The 26,805-nt window shown below is 43.6% G+C and overlaps 1 protein-coding gene across 1 annotated transcript in view; it reads left to right on the forward strand.

Moving 5' to 3' along the window:
* Positions 1-2,034: 2,034 nt before the first annotated feature.
* The window catches only part of chrna4b (cholinergic receptor, nicotinic, alpha 4b), a 30,158-nt gene continuing 5,387 nt past the window's right edge, over positions 2,035-26,805 (forward strand). The window contains exons 1-5 of the mRNA XM_029665533.2: positions 2,035-2,523; positions 17,312-17,484; positions 22,886-22,930; positions 23,254-23,363; positions 24,748-26,245. Of these exons, the coding sequence (XP_029521393.2) occupies positions 2,463-2,523; positions 17,312-17,484; positions 22,886-22,930; positions 23,254-23,363; positions 24,748-26,245 (1,887 nt within the window). The 5' untranslated portion in view covers positions 2,035-2,462. The remainder of the gene's footprint in view (positions 2,524-17,311; positions 17,485-22,885; positions 22,931-23,253; positions 23,364-24,747; positions 26,246-26,805) is intronic.

A 26,805-nucleotide genomic window follows, 5' to 3' on the forward strand; every position in this document is an offset into this window, starting at 1 on the left:
TGGGAACTCCTTCAAGACTGTTGGAAAAGCATTCCAGGTGAAGCTGGTTGATAGAATGCCAAGAGTGTGCACAGCTGTCACCAAGGCAATTGGTGGCTACTTTGAAGAATCTAAAATCTATTTTGTTTAACACGTTTTTGGTAACTACATGATTCCAAATGTAGAAAAAAACCTTGAATGAGTAGGTGTGTCCAAACTTTTGACTGGTGCTGTAGCTCTCTGAGTGCAACTACGTGGCTACATGCACACACACACACACACACACACACACACACACACACACACACACACACATACACATACACACACACATATCAAGGGAGCTCTGTGTGTTTTGATCTATACCTTGAGATGCTTCAGTGGTTTTGGGGCCCATCAATAATGGAACTATTTTGGTAGCGAGAGATTCCCTCGCGACTACGGACAGTTATTCGATTAACATGAAATATATAAATGTTAATCTATAATCTATCTATATATCCTCCTAATCATCGTTGTCTTTCTCTTTAGATACACCTGATCTACAGTTTAGATCGTTGTTAGTCTGGTGGGTTGTTTCAATGCTGCTCTGGAATAGATGGTGCTGTTCTACTGTGGATACTACAATGGAGGAATCTCGAATATCCTAACTTTTCCATCGCTATAGCCAGGCTCACACTATCTAGCATGTTCTTATTACCTATTGTGAACACACACCCCACCCACCCCCCGTGTCACACCACCTCAGCACTTCCTTCGCTGAATTATTAAGGAGGCCAGTGCCAAAAGTGAATCCCACCCCTCATTTCTCTCCTCACCAGGTTTAATGAAACAGCTTCTTTTTTTCTTTCCTTTTCTCCACCTCCCACCCCCCAGCAACAAGCCAAAAGCACAGATGATCTGCCTCATCATTGAAGGTTGTTTGTTTGTGTCAACAAAACCCAACCTTAATTGGTCTTTATGTACTTCCTGTTTTTCCCACAAAATATGTCCTGAATTAATCCGCTGAAGTAATTCATTATCGAGTCTGAGCAAACAGTCACTGATCAAGTATTTTCTCTCGCCAACACAGATGAACAGAATGGACAGAACACTCACCCCACACATCTGCCCCGTGTTTGCTGTGTAGCGAAAGAAGGAGAGAAATCTATCTATTCATCTGTCAAGTCCGTGTTAGTCATCGCTTGTTGGAGAGAGTGTCTTTGATTTGGAAAATCAATACATATATTGTGGAGGCTTCTCTCTGTGGGCACTCTGTGCGTTGAAAAGGAACTCAGTATCCGACAAGTAAATGCCTCTTAGTCATCATGCCACTCCTATTTCCTAACTACATTGTTCAATAGTTTTCAATGCAGTGTTTTCGCTTAAGCAGGCCGTGTAAGGTAAATGGGTAACCGCTTGATTGAAGCTTCTTTTAAAACCATTTTCTTCTGTCTGAGCACCCTTCTCAGCTATTCAATGTCGATACCAAATCTTTTTTTAATCATCCTTGAGTACATCAAAAAGTGAAAAGTTGTATGGTTCATGCTCACCTCTTGACTATGAAAGGCCTCATATACAGTATGCCAGTACATGGAATGTGTAGAATGGAGTGATAGTAGAACATTTCGTCCAAAAAATACGAGGCTTTATCTGTCTCAGGGGGAGTTGCGATGCTGCATCGAGACAGCTAGGGCTGAAGAGGGGGGACCATGTCAGGTGAGAAAGGGGGAGGAAGATGAAGATATATCATTCAGGATGAAAGGTTAGAGAGGATAAAGAGGTGAAAACAAACAGATGGACTGTGGACAGAATTTGGACTTTAGAATTCAAGGGTAACATGCTGACTACACCAGACACGCGAATGCGTGCACCATCGTCCACATGTTTATTTTGTCTATCCCACCAGACGCGATCATGACACACAGGTTAAAAAAACAAAATCAACTGAGCGAGAGTGAGAGTGAGTGTGAGCAGAGAGGGAAAGAGAGTGTGAGCAGAGAGAGAGGAGAGAGAAAGGAGAGAGAGGAGAGAGAGATATTAGAGGCGGCGGGGAGGAGGAGGATAGAGAGAGGTAATGAAAGAGAGAGTGGGGAGCCACACTTTGCTTGAGGATTCCATGGGAACGAGGAGAGACTTTGAGATGGTGAGTTAAGGGACAGAACAGAAGGGCTTGTGGTCATTCATATTCATGTATACTAGCCAGCTGGTCACTGAGAGGAGAAACATGCAGATGGAGAAGCAGCATGTCCTTCACGAAGACTCCAAGACTGATTTGAGCTCTACTTTGTCTCCAACCAAAGACTGTAGGAGATCTTAACCATCTATCTACTACCTTTCTGTTTTATTGGCGACTTGACGGGTTGGACAAGCCATCCCACATCCAGCTGGTGGAACATTTATGCAAGTTGATTAAAGGGGATTTGACTCCCTTTAAAAAGACCGAAGCGCACCAAATATAGGGGAGAGTTGACTACTGGAAACTGCCCATTGGCGTATGCACTATGAATCTTTCCAGGTGCTTACGCGTGTTGAGCGCACTTTTCTTCGTGCATCCTTCTCAAGGTAAAGTCTTGTGAAATTCGACTGTCTTTAATTGATGTTGTCTCTGAGTTTCAGTTTATAGGCTGATCATTGACATGCTTGTTGGACTTGACTTTACAGTTTCCTATAGATCATAAATAGTTTAGATTATGTAATGATAGAACATGAATTGTATGTTACAGATGTGTATATTTGCAATGCGATCAATAACAAATGTAATATCAAATATTCTCAAATATATACACCCCACACAATATCAGTTGTTTATCACAATGATTTGCAATGACACATTTTGATTATGGATCACGTTGATTTGAAGCCTGCTTTTGAGAGACTGATTCCCTGTTGTGCTTGTTCTTTGGATTCAGTTGTTGCGAGGGAGTTGGAATATGGTGTGCATCACAGGAGGTTGGTGGCACCTTAATTGGGGAGGATGGGCTTATGGTAACGGCTGGTTTCCATGTGTTTGATGCCATTCCATTAGCGCCGTTCCAGACATTATTATGAGCCGTCCTCCCCCCAGCAGCCTCCTGTGCCGTGCATACACTATTGACCAATGAAAACATACTCATCATAAGGAGAACAGATTTAGGTACACTCAATATTCATACAAGCCAAAGGAAGCCACTTACTTTATATGTCACTGGAGAGCACACATGTATTTTACAGGAGAGACCCATACCAGTCTTTATCAGTCACATTCAGACATACAGAAGCGTTTCATCTAGTTGTGTCAGTTAAAAGAAGTCATTGTTTTACAGTAAACAGATTTCATTCACAATTGCACAGTGAGGATGATGATAATCGTTTAAGAGAAATCATAAACTGGGTGGTTCAAGCCCTGAATGGTGATTGGATGACAGACGTGGTATATCAGACCGTATACCACAGGTTTGACAAAACATTTATTTTTACTGCTCTAATTATGTTGGTAACCAGTTTATAATAGAAATAAGGCACCTCGGGGGTTTGTGATGTATGGCCAATCTACCAAGGCTAAGGGATATTCTTATGACCTTATTGCTTAAATGTTGCCTTTGCCAGTAAGGAGTGGCTAAGAAATAGATAGAGACCATTGTAAAGAACAGTCAATCAAGAGCCAAAATAAGACTGATATAGACACCTACCCTCAGTGTTGAAAATGAACTTGTGTCTATTGAGAAGCCATGCAGGGTGCATATCTCTTGTTTTGTCTGCGACAAAGCTTGTAAGTCAAAATGCAACGATAGGGTCAAACATACCTGTCCCTCCCAGCAGTTATTGGAACGAAAGGTTTCCCTGGCTCGTCTCAAGGTTGTCCGGTGTCTGGACATGTCAAACAGATCCAGGTGTAAACGGAGAGAAGAAGAAATAAGTATATCCATTTAATACGTTATTGATCCTGAGCCTTTAAAAATAGAAGAGGATGCCAGATTTCAGACAACTGAAGGACAGCCCATCAGCTTTGATTGAGTGGAGATGAGGACCTGAGTGTAAGGGCAGCATACTAAGATGCATGGTGTCACCGACTCACCATTGTTCATGTTCATACTTAGGTATCTTTTGCAGGAAGGAGTCTGTTTGACTTGGCAATTAACATCATATAGGGCTGTATATGTACAGTACTCAATACATGTGCAATGGCAGAGAAATAATGAATAAATAAAAGACTGGGCTTAAATATCCCCCAGACTTTGCTCTCACTCCTCTCCTAATTGTTCTCAGACATCGTTAGGTCATCCTCCCTGCTATGTGAGCCGATTCTAAAAAGGAGGGATGTAATTGAGTTCCCTCATCTGAGCCGAATGGGAGGGAGAGGGGGAGGGACAGAGAAAGAGAGAGTTAGGGGAAAGAGAGAGGGGGGAAAGAGAGAGAGGAAGAGATGGTGAGAGAGAGCGACTGAGATGCGAGAGAGAGGGGAAGAAAGAAAAGAGAGAGAGAGAGAGAGGGGAAGAAAGAAAAGAGAGAGAGAAAGCGAGGGATGAGAGGTTTTTCATCTGATCACGCCATCAGCATGTATAAGCGTGAGAGAAACAACGTACTCCAACTGCCTTCAGCCTTCATTCCTCTTTTTGATCCTCTTCTGCTTCCTTCTCGATCTGATACTGTCTTATGTTACCATATGCCAACACTCAGCAGAGGTCCCCCTCTTTCAGATTACACCTCCTATCCAAATGCAAAGAGCCGTTTATACGATGGCTGTCTGCTTGAGAGAAACTCATTATAAGATATGAGCTTTTGGTGGGGGGAGGGGTGGGGTCTACACTTTGTATGCAGTGTTGCATATGTGTGACCTCTCAATTTCTGTGTCTAATAGATCTCTCTTTTTAGATGACACACAGGATTGTACTCTGTGTTTAAATGTAGGGGAGTTAAAGGTCCAATGCAAAAGTATGTGTAAAGGTTAAAAGATTCCAAGAATCTAAAAAAAGGAGTTAATGATGGGAATGAGCTCTCCAGAAGGAGTTAATGATGGGAATGAGCTCTCCAGAAGGAGTTAATGATGGGAATGAGCTCTCCAGAAGGACTTAATGATGGGAATGAGCTCTCCACAAGTAATTAATGATGGGAATGAGCTCTCCAGAAGGAGTTAATGATGACAATGAGCTCTCCAGAAGGAGTTAATGATGGGAATGAGCTCTCCAGAAGTAGTTAATGATGGGAATGAGCTCTCCAGAAGTAATTAATGATGGGAATGAGCTCTCCAGAAGTAGTTAATGATGGGAATGAGCTCTCCAGAAGGAGTTAATGATGTGAATGAGCTCTCCAGAAGGAGTTAATGATGGGAATGAGCTCTCCAGAAGGACTTAATGATGGGAATGAGCTCTCCACAAGTAATTAATGATGGGAATGAGCTCTCCAGAAGGACTTAATGATGGGAATGAGCTCTCCACAAGTAATTAATGATGAGAATGAGCTCTCCAGAAGTAGTTAATGATGGGAATGAGCTCTCCAGAAGGAGTTAATGATGGGAATGAGCTCTCCAGAAGAAGTTAATGATGGGAAGTAGAAGGAGTTAATGATGGGAATGAGCTCTCCAGAAGGAGTTAATGATGGGAATGAGCTCTCCAGAAGTAGTTAATGATGGGAATGAGCTCTCCAGAAGGAGTTAATGATGACAATGAGCTCTCCAGAAGGAGTTAATGATGGGAATGAGCTCTCCAGAAGTAGTTAATGATGGGAATGAGCTCTCCAGAAGGAGTTAATGATGTGAATGAGCTCTCCAGAAGGAGTTAATGATGGGAATGAGCTCTCCAGAAGGACTTAATGATGGGAATGAGCTCTCCACAAGTAATTAATGATGGGAATGAGCTCTCCAGAAGGACTTAATGATGGGAATGAGCTCTCCACAAGTAATTAATGATGAGAATGAGCTCTCCAGAAGGACTTAATGATGAGAATGAGCTATCCAGAAGGAGTTCATTGTGGGAATGAGTTCTCCAGAAGGAGTTAATGATGGGAATGAGCTCTCCAGAAGGACTTAATGATGGGAATGAGCTCTCCAGAAGGACTTAATGATGGGAATGAGCTCTCCAGAAGTAATTAATGATGGGAATGAGCTCTCCAGAAGGAGTTAATGATGGGAATGAGCTCTCCAGAAGGACTTAAAGATGGGAATGAGCTATCCAGAAGGAGTTAATTGTGGGAATGAGCTCTCCAGAAGGAGTTCATGATGGGAATGAGCTCTCCAGAAGGAGTTAATGATGGGAATGAGCTCTCCAGAAGGACTTAATGATGGGAATGAGCTCTCCACAAGTAATTAATGATGGGAATGAGCTCTCCAGAAGGAGTTAATGATGAGAATGAGCTCTCCAGAAGGAGTTAATGATGGGAATGAGCTCTCCAGAAGGACTTAAAGATGGGAATGAGCTATCCAGAAGGAGTTAATTGTGGGAATGAGCTCTCCAGAAGTAGTTAATGATGGGAATGAGCTCTCCAGAAGGAGTTAATGATGGGAATGAGCTCTCCAGAAGGAGTTAATGATGGGAATGAGCTCTCCAGAAGGAGTTAATGATGGGAATGAGCTCTCCAGAAGTAGTTAATGATGGGAATGAGCTCTCCAGAAGTAATTAATGATGGGAATGAGCTCTCCAGAAGTAGTTAATGATGGGAATGAGCTCTCCAGAAGGAGTTAATGATGTGAATGAGCTCTCCAGAAGGAGTTAATGATGGGAATGAGCTCTCCAGAAGGACTTAATGATGGGAATGAGCTCTCCACAAGTAATTAATGATGGGAATGAGCTCTCCAGAAGGACTTAATGATGGGAATGAGCTCTCCACAAGTAATTAATGATGAGAATGAGCTCTCCAGAAGTAGTTAATGATGGGAATGAGCTCTCCAGAAGTAATTAATGATGGGAATGAGCTCTCCAGAAGGAGTTAATGATGGGAATGAGCTCTCCAGAAGAAGTTAATGATGGGAATGAGCTCTCCAGAAGGAGTTAATGATGACAATGAGCTCTCCAGAAGGAGTTAATGATGGGAATGAGCTCTCCAGAAGTAGTTAATGATGGGAATGAGCTCTCCAGAAGGAGTTAATGATGGGAATGAGCTCTCCAGAAGGAGTTAATGATGGGAATGAGCTCTCCAGAAGTAGTTAATGATGGGAATGAGCTCTCCAGAAGTAATTAATGATGGGAATGAGCTCTCCAGAAGTAGTTAATGATGGGAATGAGCTCTCCAGAAGGAGTTAATGATGTGAATGAGCTCTCCAGAAGGAGTTAATGATGGGAATGAGCTCTCCAGAAGGACTTAATGATGGGAATGAGCTCTCCACAAGTAATTAATGATGGGAATGAGCTCTCCAGAAGGACTTAATGATGGGAATGAGCTCTCCACAAGTAATTAATGATGAGAATGAGCTCTCCAGAAGGACTTAATGATGAGAATGAGCTATCCAGAAGGAGTTCATTGTGGGAATGAGTTCTCCAGAAGGAGTTAATGATGGGAATGAGCTCTCCAGAAGGACTTAATGATGGGAATGAGCTCTCCAGAAGGACTTAATGATGGGAATGAGCTCTCCAGAAGTAATTAATGATGGGAATGAGCTCTCCAGAAGGAGTTAATGATGGGAATGAGCTCTCCAGAAGGACTTAAAGATGGGAATGAGCTATCCAGAAGGAGTTAATTGTGGGAATGAGCTCTCCAGAAGGAGTTCATGATGGGAATGAGCTCTCCAGAAGGAGTTAATGATGGGAATGAGCTCTCCAGAAGGACTTAATGATGGGAATGAGCTCTCCACAAGTAATTAATGATGGGAATGAGCTCTCCAGAAGGAGTTAATGATGAGAATGAGCTCTCCAGAAGGAGTTAATGATGGGAATGAGCTCTCCAGAAGTAGTTAATGATGGGAATGAGCTCTCCAGAAGGAGTTAATGATGGGAATGAGCTATCCAGAAGGAGTTAATTGTGGGAATGAGCTCTCCAGAAGGAGTTCATGATGGGAATGAGCTCTCCAGAAGGAGTTAATGATGGGAATGAGCTCTCCAGAAGGACTTAATGATGGGAATGAGCTCTCCACAAGTAATTAATGATGGGAATGAGCTCTCCAGAAGGAGTTAATGATGAGAATGAGCTCTCCAGAAGGAGTTAATGATGGGAATGAGCTCTCCAGAAGTAGTTAATGATGGGAATGAGCTCTCCAGAAGGAGTTAATGATGGGAATGAGCTCTCCAGAAGGACTTAATGATGGGAATGAGCTCTCCAGAAGGACTTAATGATGGGAATGAGCTCTCCACAAGTCATTAATGATGGGAATGAGCTCTCCAGAAGGAGTTAATGATGGGAATGAGCTCTCCAGAAGTAGTTAATGATGGGAATGAGCTCTCCAGAAGGAGTTAATGATGGGAATGAGCTCTCCAGAAGGAGTTAATTATGGGAATGAGCTCTCCAGAAGGACTTAATGATGGGAATGAGCTCTCCACAAGTAATTAATGATGGGAATGAGCTCTCCAGAAGGAGTTAATGATGAGAATGAGCTCTCCAGAAGGACTTAATGATGGGAATGAGCTCTCCAGAAGGTGTTAATGATGAGAATGAGCTATCCAGAAGGAGTTCATTGTGGGAATGAGTTCTCCAGAAGGAGTTAATGATGGGAATGAGCTCTCCAGAAGGACTTAATGATGGGAATGAGCTCTCCAGAAGGACTTAATGATGGGAATGAGCTCTCCAGAAGTAATTAATGATGGGAATGAGCTCTCCAGAAGGAGTTAATGATGGGAATGAGCTCTCCAGAAGTAATTAATGATGGGAATGAGCTCTCCAGAAGTAGTTAATGATGGGAATGAGCTCTCCAGAAGGAGTTAATGATGTGAATGAGCTCTCCAGAAGGAGTTAATGATGGGAATGAGCTCTCCAGAAGGACTTAATGATGGGAATGAGCTCTCCACAAGTAATTAATGATGGGAATGAGCTCTCCAGAAGGACTTAATGATGGGAATGAGCTCTCCACAAGTAATTAATGATGAGAATGAGCTCTCCAGAAGGACTTAATGATGAGAATGAGCTATCCAGAAGGAGTTCATTGTGGGAATGAGTTCTCCAGAAGGAGTTAATGATGGGAATGAGCTCTCCAGAAGGACTTAATGATGGGAATGAGCTCTCCAGAAGGACTTAATGATGGGAATGAGCTCTCCAGAAGTAATTAATGATGGGAATGAGCTCTCCAGAAGGAGTTAATGATGGGAATGAGCTCTCCAGAAGGACTTAAAGATGGGAATGAGCTATCCAGAAGGAGTTAATTGTGGGAATGAGCTCTCCAGAAGGAGTTCATGATGGGAATGAGCTCTCCAGAAGGAGTTAATGATGGGAATGAGCTCTCCAGAAGGACTTAATGATGGGAATGAGCTCTCCACAAGTAATTAATGATGGGAATGAGCTCTCCAGAAGGAGTTAATGATGAGAATGAGCTCTCCAGAAGGAGTTCATGATGGGAATGAGCTCTCCAGAAGTAGTTAATGATGGGAATGAGCTCTCCAGAAGGAGTTAATGATGGGAATGAGCTATCCAGAAGGAGTTAATTGTGGGAATGAGCTCTCCAGAAGGAGTTCATGATGGGAATGAGCTCTCCAGAAGGAGTTAATGATGGGAATGAGCTCTCCAGAAGGACTTAATGATGGGAATGAGCTCTCCACAAGTAATTAATGATGAGAATGAGCTCTCCAGAAGGACTTAATGATGAGAATGAGCTATCCAGAAGGAGTTCATTGTGGGAATGAGTTCTCCAGAAGGAGTTAATGATGGGAATGAGCTCTCCAGAAGGACTTAATGATAATGATGAAGGACTTAATGATGGGAATGAGCTCTCCAGAAGTAATTAATGATGGGAATGAGCTCTCCAGAAGGAGTTAATGATGGGAATGAGCTCTCCAGAAGGACTTAAAGATGGGAATGAGCTATCCAGAAGGAGTTAATTGTGGGAATGAGCTCTCCAGAAGGAGTTCATGATGGGAATGAGCTCTCCAGAAGGAGTTAATGATGGGAATGAGCTCTCCAGAAGGACTTAATGATGGGAATGAGCTCTCCACAAGTAATTAATGATGGGAATGAGCTCTCCAGAAGGAGTTAATGATGAGAATGAGCTCTCCAGAAGGAGTTCATGATGGGAATGAGCTCTCCAGAAGTAGTTAATGATGGGAATGAGCTATCCAGAAGGAGTTAATTGTGGGAATGAGCTCTCCAGAAGGAGTTCATGATGGGAATGAGCTCTCCAGAAGGAGTTAATGATGGGAATGAGCTCTCCAGAAGGACTTAATGATGGGAATGAGCTCTCCACAAGTAATTAATGATGGGAATGAGCTCTCCAGAAGGAGTTAATGATGAGAATGAGCTCTCCAGAAGGAGTTAATGATGGGAATGAGAATGATGGGAATGAGCTCTCCAGAAGGAGTTAATGATGGGAATGAGCTATCCAGAAGGAGTTAATTGTGGGAATGAGCTCTCCAGAAGGAGTTAATGATGGGAATGAGCTCTCCAGAAGGAGTTAATGATGGGAATGAGCTCTCCAGAAGGACTTAATGATGGGAATGAGCTCTCCACAAGTAATTAATGATGGGAATGAGCTCTCCAGAAGGAGTTAATGATGAGAATGAGCTCTCCAGAAGGAGTTAATGATGGGAATGAGCTCTCCAGAAGGAGTTAATGATGGGAATGAGCTCTCAGAAGGAGTTAATGATGGGAATGAGCTCTCCAGAAGGACTTAATGATGGGAATGAGCTCTCCAGAAGGAAATGATGGGAATGAGCTCTCAGAAGGAGTTAATGATGGGAATGAGCTCTCCAGAAGGAATTAATGATGGGAATGAGCTCTCCAGAAGGACTTAATGATGGGAATGAGCTCTCCAGAAGGAGTTAATTAATGATCTCCAGAAGGAATGAGCTCTCCAGAAGGAGTTAATGATGGGAATGAGGCTCTCAGAAGGACTTAATGATGGGAATGAGCTCTCCAGAAGGACTTAATGATTGAAGAAGGACTTAATGATGGGAATGAGCTCTCCAGAAGGAGTTCTCCAGAAGTAATTAATGATGGGAATGAGCTCTCAGAAGTTAATGATGGGAATGAGCTCTCCAGAAGGAGTTAATGATGGGAATGAGCTCTCCAGAAGGAGTTAATGATGGGGAATGAGCTCTCCAGAAGGACTTAATGATGGGAATGAGCTCTCCACAAGTAATTAATGATGGGAATGAGCTCTCCAGAAGGAGGTAATGATGAGAATGAGCTCTCCAGAAGGAGTTAATGATGGGGAAATGAGCTCTCCAGAAGTAGTTAATGATGGGAATGAGCTCTCCAGAAGGAGTTAATGATGGGAATGAGCTCTCCAGAAGGACTTAATGATGGGAATGAGCTCTCCAGAAGGAGTTCATGATGGGAATGAGCTCTCCAGAAGGAGTTAATGATGGGAATGAGCTCTCCAGAAGGACTTAATGATGGGAATGAGCTCTCCACAAGTAATTAATGATGGGAATGAGCTCTCCAGAAGGAGTTAATGATGAGAATGAGCTCTCCAGAAGGAGTTAATGATGGGAGTTAATGAGCTCTCCAGAAGGAGTTAATGATGGGAATGAGCTCTCCAGAAGGAGTTAATGATGGGAATGAGCTCTCCAGAAGGAGTTAATGATGGGAATGAGCTCTCCAGAAGGAAATGATGATTAATGATGGGAATGAGCTCTCCAGAAGGAGTTAATGATGGGAATGAGCTCTCCAGAAAAGATGGGAATGAGCTTAATGATGTGGAATGAGCTCTCCAGAAGGAGTTCATGATGGGAATAAAGGAGTTAATGATGGGAATGATGGGAATGAGCTCTCCAGAAGATGAGTTAATGATGAGAATGAGCTCTCCAGAAGGAGTTCATGATGGGAATGAGCTCTCCAGAAGTAGTTAATGATGGGAATGAGCTCTCCAGAAGGAGTTAATGATGGGAATGAGCTCTCCAGAAGGACTTAATTAATGAGCTCTCCAGGAATGATGGCTCTCCAGAAGGAGTTAATGATGGGAATGAGCTCTCCAGAAGGACTTAATGATGGGAATGAGCTCTCCACAAGTAATTAATGATGAGAATGAGCTCTCAGAAGGACTTAATGATGGGAATTGTGGGAGCTCCAGAAGGAGTTAATGATGGGAATGATGAAGGAAATGATGGGAGCTCTCCAGAAGGACTTAATGATGGGAATGAGCTCTCCAGAAGTAATTAATGATGGGAATGAGCTCTCCAGAAGGAGTTAATGATGGGAATGAGCTCTCCAGAAGGACTTAAAGATGGGAATGAGCTATCCAGAAGGAGTTAATTGTGGGAATGAGCTCTCCAGAAGGAGTTAATGATGGGAATGAGCTCTCCAGAAGGAGTTAATGATGGGAATGAGCTCTCAGAAGGACTTAATGATGGGAATGAGCTCTCCACAAGTAATTAATGATGGGAATGAGCTCTCCAGAAGGAGTTAATGATGGGAATGAGCTCTCCAGAAGGAGTTAATGATGGGAATGAGCTCTGAGCTCTCCAGAAGGAGTTAATGATGGGAATGAGCTCTCAGAAGGAGTTAATGATGGGAATGAGCTCTCCAGAAGGACTTAATGATGGGAATGAGCTCTCCACAAGTAATTAATGATGGGAATGAGCTCTCCAGAAGGAGTTAATGATGAGAATGAGCTCTCCAGAAGGAGTTAATGATGGGAATGAGCTCTCCAGAAGTAGTTAATGATGGGAATGAGCTCTCCAGAAGGAGTTAATGATGGGAATGAGCTCTCCAGAAGGAGTTAATGATGGGAATGAGCTCTCCAGAAGGACTTAATGATGGGAATGAGCTCTCCACAAGTTTAATGATGGGAATGAGCTCTCAGAAGGAGTTAATGATGGGAATGAGCTCTCCAGAAGTAGTTAATGATGGGAATGAGCTCTCCAGAAGGAGTTAATGATGGGAATGAGCTCTCCAGAAGGAGTTAATGATGGGAATGAGCTCTCCAGAAGGAGTTAATGATGGGAATGAGCTCTCCACAAGTAATTAATGATGGGAATGAGCTCTCCAGAAGGAGTTAATGATGAATGATCTCCAGAAGGACTTAATGATGGGAATGAGCTCTCCAGAAGGAGTTAATGATGAGAATGAGCTATCCAGAAGGAGTTCATTGTGGGAATGAGTTCTCCAGAAGGAGTTAATGATGGGAATGAGCTCTCAGAAGGACTTAATGATGGGAATGAGCTCTCCAGAAGGACTTAATGATGGGAATGAGCTCTCCAGAAGTAATTAATGATGAAGGAGTTATGAGCTCTCAGAAGGAGTTAATGATGGGAATGAGCTCTCCAGAAGGAGTTAATGATGGGAATGAGCTCTCCAGAAGGAGTTAATTGATGGGAATGAGCTCTCCAGAAGGAGTTCATGATGGGAATGAGCTCTCCAGAAGGAGTTAATGATGGGAATGAGCTCTCCAGAAGGACTTAATGATGGGAATGAGCTCTCCACAAGTAATTAATGATGGGAATGAGCTCTCAGAAGGAGTTAATGATGAGAATGAGCTCTCCAGAAGGAGTTAATGATGGGAATGAGCTCTCCAGAAGTAGTGATAATGAGCTCTCCAGAAGGAAATGATGCTCTCCAGAAGGAGTTAATGATGGGAATGAGCTCTCAGAAGGAGTTAATGATGGGAATGAGCTCTCCAGAAGGAGTTAATGATGGGAATGAGCTCTCCAGAAGTAGTTAATGATGGGAATGAGCTCTCCAGAAGGAGTTAATGATGGGAATGAGCTCTCCAGAAGGAGTTAATGATGGGAATGAGGCTCTCAGAAGGAGTTAATGATGGGAATGAGCTCTCCAGAAGGAGTTAATGATGGGAATGAGCTCTCAGAAGGAGTTAATGATGGGAATGAGCTCTCCAGAAGGAGTTAATGATGGGAATGAGCTCTCCAGAAGTAGTTAATGATGGGAATGAGCTCTCCAGAAGGAGTTAATGATGGGAATGAGCTCTCCAGAAGTAGTTAATGATGGGAATGAGCTCTCCAGAAGGAGTTAATGATGGGAATGAGCTCTCCAGAAGGACTTAATGATGGGAATGGCTCTCCAAAGTAATTAATGATGAATGAGCTCTCCAGAAGGAGTTAATGATGGGAATGAGCTCTCCAGAAGTCAATGATGGGAATGAGCTCTCCAGAAGGAGTTAATGATGGGAATGAGCTCTCCAGAAGGAGTTAATGATGACAATGAGCTCTCCAGAAGGAGTTAATGATGGGAATGAGCTCTCCAGAAGGAGTTAATGATGGGAATGAGCTCTCCAGATGGGAATGAGCTCTCCAGAAGGAGTTAATGATGGGAATGAGCTCTCCAGAAGGAGTTAATGATGGGAATGAGCTCTCCAGAAGGAGTTAATGATGGGAGCTGAGCTCTCAGAAGTATTAATGATGGCTGAGCTCTCAGAAGGAGTTTGATGGGAATGAGCTTAATGATGGGAATGAGCTCTCAGAAGGAGTTAATGATGGGAATGAGCTCTCCAGAAGGAGTTAATGATGGGAATGAGCTCTCCAGAAGGAGTTAATGATGGAATGAGCTCTCCAGAAGGAGTTAATGATGGGAATGAGCTCTCCAGAAGGAGTTAATGATGGGAATGAGCTCTCCAGAAGGAGTTAATGATGGGAATGAGCTCTCAGAAGATGGGAATGTTAATGATGGGAATGAGCTCTCCAGAAGGAGTTAATGATGGGAATGAGCTCTCCAGAAGGAGTTAATGATGGGAATGAGCTCTCCAGAAGTAGTTAATGATGGGAATGAGCTCTCCAGAAGGAGTTAATGATGGGAATGAGCTGAAGCTTAATGATGGAATGAGCTCTCCAGTTAATGATGGGAATGAGCTCTCCAGAAGGAGTTAATGATGGGAATGAGCTCTCCAGAAGGAGTTAATGATGGGAATGAGCTCTCCAGAAGGAGTTAATGATGGGAATGAGCTCTCCACAAGTCATTAATGATGGGAATGAGCTCTCCAGAAGGAGTTAATGATGACAATGAGCTCTCCAGAAGGAGTTAATGATGGGAATGAGCTCTCCAGAAGTAGTTAATGATGGGAATGAGCTAGATGATGATGGAATGAGCTCTCCAGAAGGAGTTAATGATGGGAATGAGCTCTCAGAAGGAGTTAATGATGGGAATGAGCTCTCCACAAGTAATTAATGATGGGAATGAGCTCTCCAGAAGGAGTTAATGATGAGAATGAGCTCTCCATGGATGGGAATGAGCTCTCCAGAAGTAGTTAATGATGGGAATGAGCTCTCCAGAAGGAGTTAATGATGGGAATGAGCTCTCCAGAAGGAGTTAATGATGGGAATGAGCTCTCCAGAAGTAGTTAATGATGGGAATGAGCTCTCCAGAAGGAGTTAATGATGGGAATGAGCTCTCCAGAAGTAGTTAATGATGGGAATGAGCTCTCCAGAAGGAGTTAATGATGGGAATGAGCTCTCCAGAAGGACTTAATGATTAACAAGTCATTAATGATGGGAATGAGCTCTCCAGAAGGAGTTAATGATGGGAATGAGCTCTCCAGAAGTAGTTAATGATGGGAATGAGCTCTCCAGAAGGAGTTAATGATGGGAATGAGCTCTCCAGAAGTAGTTAATGATGGGAATGAGCTCTCCAGAAGGAGTTAATGATGGGAATGAGCTCTCCAGAAGGACTTAATGATGGGAATGAGCTCTCCACAAGTCATTAATGATGGGAATGAGCTCTCCAGAAGGAGTTAATGATGGGAATGAGCTCTCCAGAAGTAGTTCATGATGATGGAAGTAATGATGGGAATGAGCTCTCCAGAAGTAGTTCATGATGGGAATGAGCTCTCCAGAAGGAGTTAATGATGGGAATGAGCTCTCCAGAAGGGGTTAATGATGGGAATGAGCTCTCCAGAAGGACTTAATGATGGGAATGAGCTCTCCACAAGTAATTAATGATGGGAATGAGCTCTACAGAAGGAGTTAATGATGAGAATGAGCTCTCCAGAAGTAGTTAATGATGGGAATGAGCTCTCCAGAAGGAGTTAATGATGGGAATGAGCTCTCCAGAAGGAGTTAATGATGGGAATGAGCTCTCCAGAAGGAGTTAATGATGACAATGAGCTCTCCAGAATGAGTTAATGATGGGAATGAGCTCTCCAGAAGGAGTTAATGACGGGAATGAGCTCTCCACAAGTAATTAATGATGGGAATGAGCTCTCCAGAAGGAGTTAATGATGGGAATGAGCTCTCCAGAAGGACTTAAAGATGGGAATGAGCTATCCAGAAGGAGTTAATTGTGGGAATGAGCTCTCCAGAAGGAGTTCATGATGGGAATGAGCTCTCCAGAAGTAGTTAATGATGGGAATGAGCTCTCCAGAAGGACTTAAAGATGGGAATGAGCTATCCAGAAGGTGTTAATTGTGGGAATGAGCTCTCCAGAAGGAGTTCATGATGGGAATGAGCTCTCCAGAAGGAGTTAATGATGGGAATGAGCTCTCCAGAAGGAGTTAATGATGGGAATGAGCTCTCCAGAAGGAGTTAATGATGGGAATGAGCTCTCCAGAAGGACTTAAAGATGGGAATGAGCTATCCAGAAGGAGTTAATTGTGGGAATGAGCTCTCCAGAAGGAGTTAATGATGGGAATGAGCTCTCCACAAGTCATTAATGATGGGAATGAGCTCTCCAGAAGGAGTTAATGATGACAATGAGCTCTCCAGAAGGAGTTAATGATGGGAATGAGCTCTCCAGAAGTAGTTAATGATGGGAATGAGCTCTCCAGAAGGACTTAATGATGGGAATGAGCTCTACAGAAGTAGTTAATGATGGAAATGAGCTCTCCAGAAGGACTTAATGATGGGAATGAGCTCTCCAGAAGTAGTTAATGGTGGGAATGAGCTCTCCAGAAGGAGTTAATGGTGGGAATGAGCTCTCCAGAAGTAGTTAATGGTGGGAATGAGCTCTCCAGAAGTAGTTAATGATGGTAATGTCAAATCAAAGTAGCAGAATAGTTGGTAGGTACTAGCCAAATATCAGGAGTGAGATACTAGACGATTGTTGTCTGACTTGTATGAAAAGACCACGATTTACTACCTGATTGCACATTCATTACATAATATTAATACCCTGAAACAAAAAGTGACCAATAGAAAAGTGACGATGGTAGGTTATTGAGTTAATGAATATCACAGAGGGTACTTCACAGAGGGTCAGCCTAAACATTCACTTGTCCACTGTATGTAAGCAGTGGCCTAAGATCTATTTTCAAACACTTTCATTTGATACTGTACCAAAATGCAGTAGCTTGTTGTTCTCCGAAGCTGTGTGTGGAACTGGACACCCTGACGATTGTCTTTCTTCCTCCCCCCAGTGTGTCCTCTTGGTGGACCCCGGGTCCATGCTTTCCATGCTGCCCATGCCGCTGAGGAGAGGCTTCTCAAGAACCTGTTTGCCCGCTACAACAAGCTGTCCCGGCCTGTGGCCAACACCTCCGATGTGGTGCTGGTCCACTTTGGCCTCTCCATCGCCCAGCTCATCGACGTGGTTAGCAAACTCAAACAACTCCTTTAGTTATTCACATAATTTTGTTGTAATTGACAGATGCACTGGGGTGAAATCTTTAACTTAAACTTCAGTCAAATTTCCACATGTCAAAAGGAAACTAGTGATTTAGGTGGAATTAGAATTAGGATTCACTGAGTTTGGCCACACTGTAGTGCAATATACTTTTTTCAAACATGACTTGATCTGTTTTTAGTCTTATTGATAGGCTGAAACACAGTTGAAGACAGGTTGTGTCTCAGGGGCAAGACCTATGCCAGGACCCTTCATTTCAAGAATTTAAAGCGCTTGCACCCCCCCCCAAGAAACTATGAGAAAGTTATTGACTCGAGAGACTGTAATAAACCTATACAGCGGGTTGGATTTTAAAAGGCAAATACAAGCATTGGTCTTCACAGCCTTTAACTCATTAATTAAAAGCTTTAGATTAAACTTGTGTACCATGTTTCCTAGGGGGACGGTCCTCACAATGTTGACACACAATTAAAAGGCTTACTCTCTACACTTGCCTGCTTTGCTGCCTCTAAAAGAGTCATTTCTGGCTAGAATTACCGGCCAAAGATTAGCCAAGGGCGTCCTCATAGTCCTGTCTCAGTCCTCTCAGGCAGCAGGGTGGTATATGGGGACAGTGAATTGGGAAAAAGAAACCTGTGAGAAGAAGTGACAGCTCAGCTCTGTGTGTGGCACTTGTGAGCAGAGAACACAGGCAGATTTTTTTTCTCCAAAAGGAATGTTACATTGCGTTGTATTCACACATTTGTCTAATGTTTATTTTGTAACTTAGTCATGAAGCATATGGCTTTCTTGGGACAAATAGGACATAGGCGTTTAGGGACCAAAAAGCTGCTCATTAGAAATTCAACAAGCACTTGTGGGTAGCATATTGTTTGGGTTTTCAAAATGCTTTACAGGACTGTATTATCATACATTATTCACCACTATGCATACTTTAACCCAAATGTTCATCTTGGAACATCTTGATAAGAATTTTGAAAGGAGGGAAAGGGGATACCTTGTCATTCAACCGAAATGTGTCTTCCGCATTTAAAGGTTCGATATGCAGAAATCGCTCCACCATTTCCTGGTTGCAAATATTCTAATAGTTTGCCTAATTTCAGTTTATCATTGTACCATCTAAACTGCTGTGAAGTATCTTTTCAATACCCACAATATTGTGTTTTCAGCTCATTTGAAGGCGATGTACAAAAACCTAAAGTAAAAGACGCAAAAGTTAAACTTAAGAACGGCAAGAATTGAAATAGCGCACATAGAACTGATCTACCGCTTCTTAGACTTGCTTTTAATAACAATAACAGATCTATAATGCAGATTTCAATATGAATTTGGTCGGGACGCCCACTAAATTACATATTGCAGTTTTAACACAAAGAGAGGTGCAGGGGCTGCCTTAATCAAGGTCCATATCATTGACTCCCAGGGAGCAGTTGTTGTGGGGACTAACTGCCTTGCTCAAGGCAGAACAGCAGATTTGTCCAACTTTTGGTTACTGTCCCAACGCTCTAACCGCTAGGCTACCTCCCACACCAAAGTTGACATTAGTAGGTAATTTGAGGCAAAGCAGCGCAATCTCCCTGAATATTTGTGTGACCTTATGTGTCTATAGATTAAGAATGTTTTTGGAAGAAAAAAATGATATAGATATATACAGTGGGGAGAACAAGTATTTGATACACTGCCGATTTTGCAGGTTTTTCTACTTACAAAGCATGTAGAGGTTTGTAATTTTCATCATAGGTACACTTCAACTGTGAGAGACGGAATCTAAAACAAAAATCCAGAAAATCACATTGTATAATTTTAAAGTAATTAATTTGCATTTTATTGCATGACATAAGTATTTGATACATCAGAAAAGCAGAACTGAATATTTGGTACAGAAACCTTTGTTTGCAATTACAGAGATCATACATTTCCTGTAGTTCTTGACCAGGTTTGCACACACTGCAGCAGGGATTATTATTATTATTTATTTATTTTTTATATATATTTTTTATTTTACCCCTTTTTTCGTGGTATCCAATTGTTTTAGTAGTTACTATATTGTCTCATCGCTACAACTCCCGTACGGGCTCGGGAGAGACGAAGGTTGAAAGTCATGCGTCCTCCGATACACAACCCAACCAAGCCGCACTGCTTCTTAACACAGCGCGCATCCAACCCGGAAGCCAGCTGCACCAATGTGTCGGAGGAAACACTGTGCACCTGGCAACCTTGGTTAGTGTGCACTGCGCCAGGCCCGCCACAGGAGTCGCTGGTGCGCGATGAGACGAGGACATCCTTACCGGCCAAACCCTCCCTAACCAGGACGACGCGGTCGCGGCCGGTTACGACAGAGCCTGGGTGCGAACCCAGAGTCTCTGGTGGCACAGCTGGCACTGCAGTACAGCGCCCTTAACCACTGCGCCAGCAGGGATTTTGGCCCTCTCCTCCATACAGACCTTCTCCAGATCCTTCAGGTTTTGGGGCTGTCGCTGGGCAATACGGACTTTCAGCTCCCTCCAAAGATTTTCTATTGGGTTCAGGTCTGGAGACTGGCTAGGCCACTCCAGGACCTTGAGATGCTTCTTGCGGAGCCACTCCTTAGTTGCCCTGGCTGTGTGTTTCGTGTCATTGTCATGCTGGAAGACCCAGCCACAACCCATCTTCAATGCTCTTACTGAGGGAAGGAGGTTGATGGCCAAGATCTCGCGATACATGGCCCCATCCATCCTCCCCTCAATACAGTGCAGTCGTCCTGTCCCCTTTGCAGAAAAGCATCCCCAAAGAATGATGTTTTCACCTCCATGCTTCACGGTTGGGATGGTGTTCTTGGGCTTGTACTCATCCTTCTTCTTCCTCCAAACACGGCGAGTGGAGTTTAGACCAAAAAGCTCTATTTTTGTCTCATCAGACCACATGACCTCCCATTCCTCCTCTGGATCATCCAGATGGTCATTGGCAAACTTTAGACGGGCCTGGACATGTGCTGGCTTGAGCAGGGGGACCTTGCATGCGCTGCAGGATTTTAATCCATGACGGCGTAGTGTGTTACTAATGGTTTTCTTTGAGACTGTGGTCCCAGCTCTCTTCAGGTCATTGACCAGGTCCTGCCGTGTAGTTTTGGGCTGATCCTTCACCTTCCTCATGATCATTGATGCCCCACGAGGTGAGATCTTGCATGGAACCCCAGACCGAGGGTGATTGACCGTCATCTTGAACTTCTTCCATTTTCTAATAATTGCGCCAACAGTTGTTGCCTTCTCACCAAGCTGCTTGCCTATTGTCCTATAGCCCATCCCAGCCTTGTGCAGGTCTACAATTTTATCCCTGATGTTCTTACACAGTTCTCTGGCCTTGGCCATTTAAGAGGTTGGAGTTTGTTTGATTGAGTGTGTGTGTGGACAGGTGTCTTTTATACAGGTAACGAGTTCAAACAGGTGCAGTTAATACAGGTAATGAGTGGAGAACAGGAGGACTTCTTAAAGAAAAACTAACAGGTCTGTGAGAGCCGTAATTCTTATTGGTTGGTAGGTGATCAAATACTTATGTCATGCAATAAAATGCTAATTAATTACTTAAAAATCATACAATGTGATTTTCTGGATTTTTGTTTTAGATTCCGTCTCTCACAGTTGAAGTGTACCTATGATCAAAAATTACAGACCTCTACATGCTTTGTAAGTAGGAAAACCTGCTAAATCGGCAGTGTATCAAATACTTGTTCTCCCCACTGTATATACATATACACACAGTGCCTTGGTAAAGTATTCAGACCTCTTGACTTTTTCCACATTTTGTGACGTTAGACTTATTCTAAAATTGATTAAATCGTTTCTTTTTCCTCATCAATGTACACACAATACCCCTAATATGACAAAGCAACAACAGGTTTTTAGACATTTATGTCAATTTATTTTAAAAAATAATTAAAAATATCACATTTACGTTAGTATTCAGACCTTTTACTCAGTACTTTCTTGAAGCACCTTTGGCAGCGATTACAGTATTGAATCTTCATAGGTATGATGCTACAAGCTTGGCACACCTGTTTTTGGGGAGTTTCTCCCATTCTTCTCTACAGTTCCTCTCAAGCTCTGTCAGGTTGGATGGGGAGCATTGCTGCACAGCTATTTTGAAGTCTCTGCAGAGATGTTTGATCGGGTTCATGTCAGGGCTCTGGCTGGGCCACTCAAGGACATTCAGAGACTTGTCCCGAAGACACTCCTGCTTTGTCTTGGCTGTGTGCTTAGGGTCGTTGTCCTGTTGGAAGGTGAACCTTCCACCCAGTCTGAGGTCCTGATCGCTCTGGAGCAGAGTTTCATCAAGGATCTCTCTGTACTGTGCTCTGTTCATCTTTGCCTCGATCCTGACTAATCCTTACTGCTGAAAAACATCCTCACACATGATGCTGCCACCACCATGCTTCACCGTAGGGATGGTGCCAGGTTTCCTCCAGACGTGACGCTTGGCATTCAGGCCATGGAGTTCAATCTTGATTTCATCAGACCAAAGTATCTTGTTTCTCATGGTCTGAGAGACTTTAGGTGCCTTTTGGCAAACTGCAAGCGGGCTGTTATGTGTCTTTTACTGAGGAGTGGCTTCTGTTTGGCCACTCCACCATAAAGGCCTGATTGGTGGAGTGCTGCAGAGAGAGTTGTCCTTCTGGAAGGTTCTCCCATCTCCACAGAGGAACTCTAGAGCTCTGTCAGTGTTATCATAGGGTTTTTGGTCACCTCCCTGACCAAGGCCCTTCTCCCCCGATTGCTCAGTTTGGCTGGGCAGCCAGCTCTTGGAAGAGTCTTGGTGGTTCCAAACTTCTTCCATTTAAGAATGATGGAGGCCACTGTGTTCTTGGGGACCTTTAATGCTGCAGAATTTTTTTGGTGCCCTTCCCCAGATCTGTGCCTCGACACAATCCTGTCTTGGAGCTCTACGCACAATTCCTTCATGGCTTGATTTTTGCTCTGACATGCACTGTCGACTGTGGGGCCTTATATAGACAGGTGTGTGCCTTTCCAAATCATGTCCAATCAATACAATTTTATCACAGGTGGACTCCAATAAAGTTGTAGAAACATCTCAAGGATGATCAATGGAAACAGAATGCACCTGAGTCTAATAGCAAAGGGTCTGATTAATAATGTAAATGGGAATTTTAGTTTGAGTAAATGTGCAACATTTCTAAAAACCTGTTTATGCTTTGTCATTATGGGGGTATTGTCTGTAGATTGCTGAGGATTTATTTTTGACTTAATCCATTTTAGAATAAGGCTGTAGTGTAACAAAAGTCAAGGGGTCTGAATACCTTCCGAAGGCACAGTATATATATTTTTATTTTTTACGGTACACCCTTCAACGCCATCCTTTTTTTTTGTGCAAACAGGATGAGAAGAACCAGATGATGACGACCAACGTCTGGGTGAAACAAGTACGTTCCAATCAAATGCAGAGCTCCATTTTACATTAACTGGACCACAGAATTCAATAGAACACAAATAGAATAGAATAGAATTGATCTCTATGAACTATAATTAAAAAAATAATGATAATTAGGTGGGTGCTTATCTAAGTGTATATTATATGCATGTGTGAAATGAAAATGTATTTTTTACATATCCCAACACACCCTCGGAGAGTGCGGTCACGGCAAGAGCAATTGGCATGATAGTATTGCACATTTACCTTTGACATATATTATTTGTAATGTAACGTGCCTGCATGAATAGAACATTTCATCTTCATTCCCCGCAGGAGTGGAATGATTATAAACTCCGCTGGAACCCAGAGGAGTACGAGAATGTCACCTCCATCCGCATCCCGTCGGAAATCATCTGGAGGCCTGATATTGTGCTTTATAACAAGTAAAGTACTTGTTTTTAGGCAATCCTTCACTTCAAACAAGTTGCCTAAGGTGTACCGAAACTAACAGTGTAATAGTTTGACAGCTGGACAACAAGTCCTTATGAAAGACTTCAATATTGACTGATGCATATTCCGATTTCCGACTCGAAATTCCAATTCTCCTTTTTTGCTTAGTCTGTCCCTCAGTTCCACTCTGGGGAATCCCCATTGGGACCTGCATGAGTCAGCTTCCCCATCTCAAGGGTCATTCCAATAGTGAACATATGGGGGGGATTTAGTAGTTGTGCCCTCAGCCCCTCGCTTTTGCCCCCTCAAGTGTTCTCCAGAGTAGACTGATCATTAACGTTTGTCACCGTTATGGAGTGGAACCGAATGCGTGGACTGAACGAAAAAGGAAAACCAGAACCGGCTTATGTATATTGTCTTATATAGACCACTGTGTTGATGAGTAACGATTGCGGTTGGGGAAATCCCTTTACAACAAATGGGATGAGTTTAAGAACAGCTGGAAGCATTAAAGCATCGAGCCAAATCTTTCGTCCTTTGTCATTACTTAATTTGGCTAAAATAGATCCGAGAGAAGTCAGTCAAAATGGGCCTGGTCATAAACAAAACGTATTTGATGTATTAAATTGCACAATGCAATACACTAGGAGGGGAATAGGGGACAAAATGTGATTGGATGTGCTTTGGGAGGTCAAAGACAACATGTATCCCTTTGACGGGTACCCACTGGTGGACACATTTTACATCCTGTAAAAGGACAGTAAACTGATAAGGATAGCTAGATTGGATTTCTAACCTGCAGCTGGGTTTTCATAACTGGGCTGGTGGCTCGGTAAACCATACAGACATTTGTGAATGATTGGATATCACAAAGAAACTTCATCACCTTTTGCATTTCATTGCATCCAGACTTTTAGTTTCGTGAAATCAACAAATGAACATGTGTGGTCTAATGTGAAAATAGTCCAAGCAAACATGGAAGCATGAGTTCAAAGCTCAGTCAATTATTAGTAGTATACAAATTACATTTACTGTTGGTAGCAGGCAGGCAAAATGCATTGGGGAATTTTGCAAACTCAGTACATGAGTACATGCGTTTTGTAGTTAAATGGCAGTTGTTGCTCAAACATTGTGTTTGTTGGTGTGTTCCTTATTGTACCCAAACATGCAGTCAGTGATAATATGTTATATTGTGTAAAATTGTTCATGAATAACGCTGGGTTTTGATCTGTTAAATTCTTCACAAATGCTTAGTGCTAATATAAGTCTGGAAACCAATGCTGAAATCCTTAAAGAAACTGCCATGTTTCCAATGATGATATTGCATGAATAACACATTCAAGGGGTTGCTACTTCTCTAATGTATTTCCTCTGTAGTGCTGATGGTGACTTTGCGGTGACCCACCTGACCAAGGCCCACCTGTTCTACGACGGACGCATCAAGTGGATGCCGCCGGCCATCTACAAGTCCTCCTGCAGCATTGACGTCACCTTCTTCCCCTTCGACCAGCAGAACTGCAAGATGAAGTTTGGCTCGTGGACTTACGACCGTGCCAAGATCGACTTGATCAGCATAGCCAGTGATGTGGACCAGATGGACTACTGGGAGAGCGGCGAGTGGGTGATCATCAACGCCGTAGGCAAGTACAACACCAAGAAGTACGAGTGCTGCACCGAGATCTACCCCGACATCACCTATTACTTCATCATCCGCAGGCTGCCGCTCTTCTACACCATCAACCTGATTATACCATGTCTGTTGATCTCCTGTCTGACTGTCTTGGTCTTCTATCTGCCCTCCCAGTGTGGCGAGAAGATCACCCTGTGTATCTCTGTGTTGCTGTCTCTCACCGTCTTCCTCTTGCTCATTACCGAGATCATCCCGTCCACCTCGCTGGTCATCCCGCTCATCGGCGAGTACCTCCTCTTCACAATGATCTTTGTCACCCTATCTATCATCATCACCGTCTTTGTGCTCAACGTCCACCACCGCTCGCCGCGCACCCACGGCATGCCGCACTGGGTGCGCCGGGTCTTCCTGGACCTGGTGCCTCGTGTGCTTTTCATGAAGCGGCCACCGGCCACCGCCAAGCAGAACTGCCGGAAGCTGATTGAGATGATGCACCGGACCAGCTCCTCGACAGCAGCCAGTCAGTCGCAGTCTTTCTGGGCCGGGGTGGAAATGGGTCTAGGACAGCTTGGACAGCTGGGAGACACAATACCTGCCACCCCCTCTGACAGCTCCAACATCCTGGCCCTTTCCCCTTCACCATCTCCCTCTCCTACCCAGGGCCTGCCCTTGGAGGAGCACCCCATCAAGGCCCCCCAGCTCTTCTGCCGCTCCCCCTCCAGCCAGTACTCCATTCTCCTTGAGGAGCCTGGCAAGCTCGGGAACACCGCCTCCCTTTTGTCCTGCTCAACCCACTCCTCCACTCCGTGCTCTTCCCCCCCGTCTCTGCCGCTGGGTCCCCTGGGTCCAGTCCACTCTCTTCCCCGGGACGAGCCACAAATACTGTCCCCCAACGGGCGGAGCCACAGTGTAGAGCACGTGTTTGACCACCAGAGGGAGTCTAACTGGGAGCCCCCCCAAAGGGTCGGGCACCGCTGCCGCTCCCACAGCTTCCAGTACTGCTGCCTGCACGAGGAAGGGGGTGGGGTTGCTGGTGGTGGCAAGGGCCGAGAGGCTGGAGGTGAAGGAAGGCTAAAGAGACAGGTCCTACTAGACCAACTAGCTAGAGCCTCCTCCACAGAGCCCACTGTTGACCTAGTGATCCGGGAAACCATGGTCCACAGAATATCCCCGTCGATGAGAAGGGCCATAGAGAGTGTGCAGTACATCGCTGACCACCTCAGGGCAGAGGACGCCGACTTCTCAGTGAGTTTGTTGACATTACCTTTTCTGTCAGAGGTCCTTAATTTCCTTATGAACCATAAATGGTTTTTATAACATTCTCTCAATGTTGAAAGTAGCATTGTCTTCTACGAAGATCTTGTTGCAAGGTAGCCCTATGACTTGATATACTGCAGGGGTCTCCAACAGGTCGATCGCAAGCCACTAGTACTGTACCTTGCAGCCCACATATGAGTAGCTCGCCAAACAATTCTGAAAATACATGCAATTGTCACGCTTTCCATTGCAAACTGTCATAAACAAATCTCACAAGTATCAGACACCGCAAGCTCCCAGCTACTATCAAATCAACAAAACATTGACATTCTCCCACCCCTGGTTTGCCACTATTGGCTTAAAAAGCCAAACCTAAACACAATATCAGCCAATACATTTTTAGCAATATTGTGGTGCGTGCATTTGTCTATCACTACGTGTGTAGTTGATTTGATAACTGCCTTGTGGGTTGACAGGCATACTTTCCACAAAACCATCTCAATTAAATGTTAACTCCAAAGTACACTTGCCTGCAGAAGTATTTCATG

This window comes from Oncorhynchus nerka, linkage group LG7, assembly GCF_034236695.1.
Source record: "Oncorhynchus nerka isolate Pitt River linkage group LG7, Oner_Uvic_2.0, whole genome shotgun sequence".
NCBI classification, from domain to species: Eukaryota; Metazoa; Chordata; class Actinopteri; order Salmoniformes; family Salmonidae; genus Oncorhynchus; species Oncorhynchus nerka.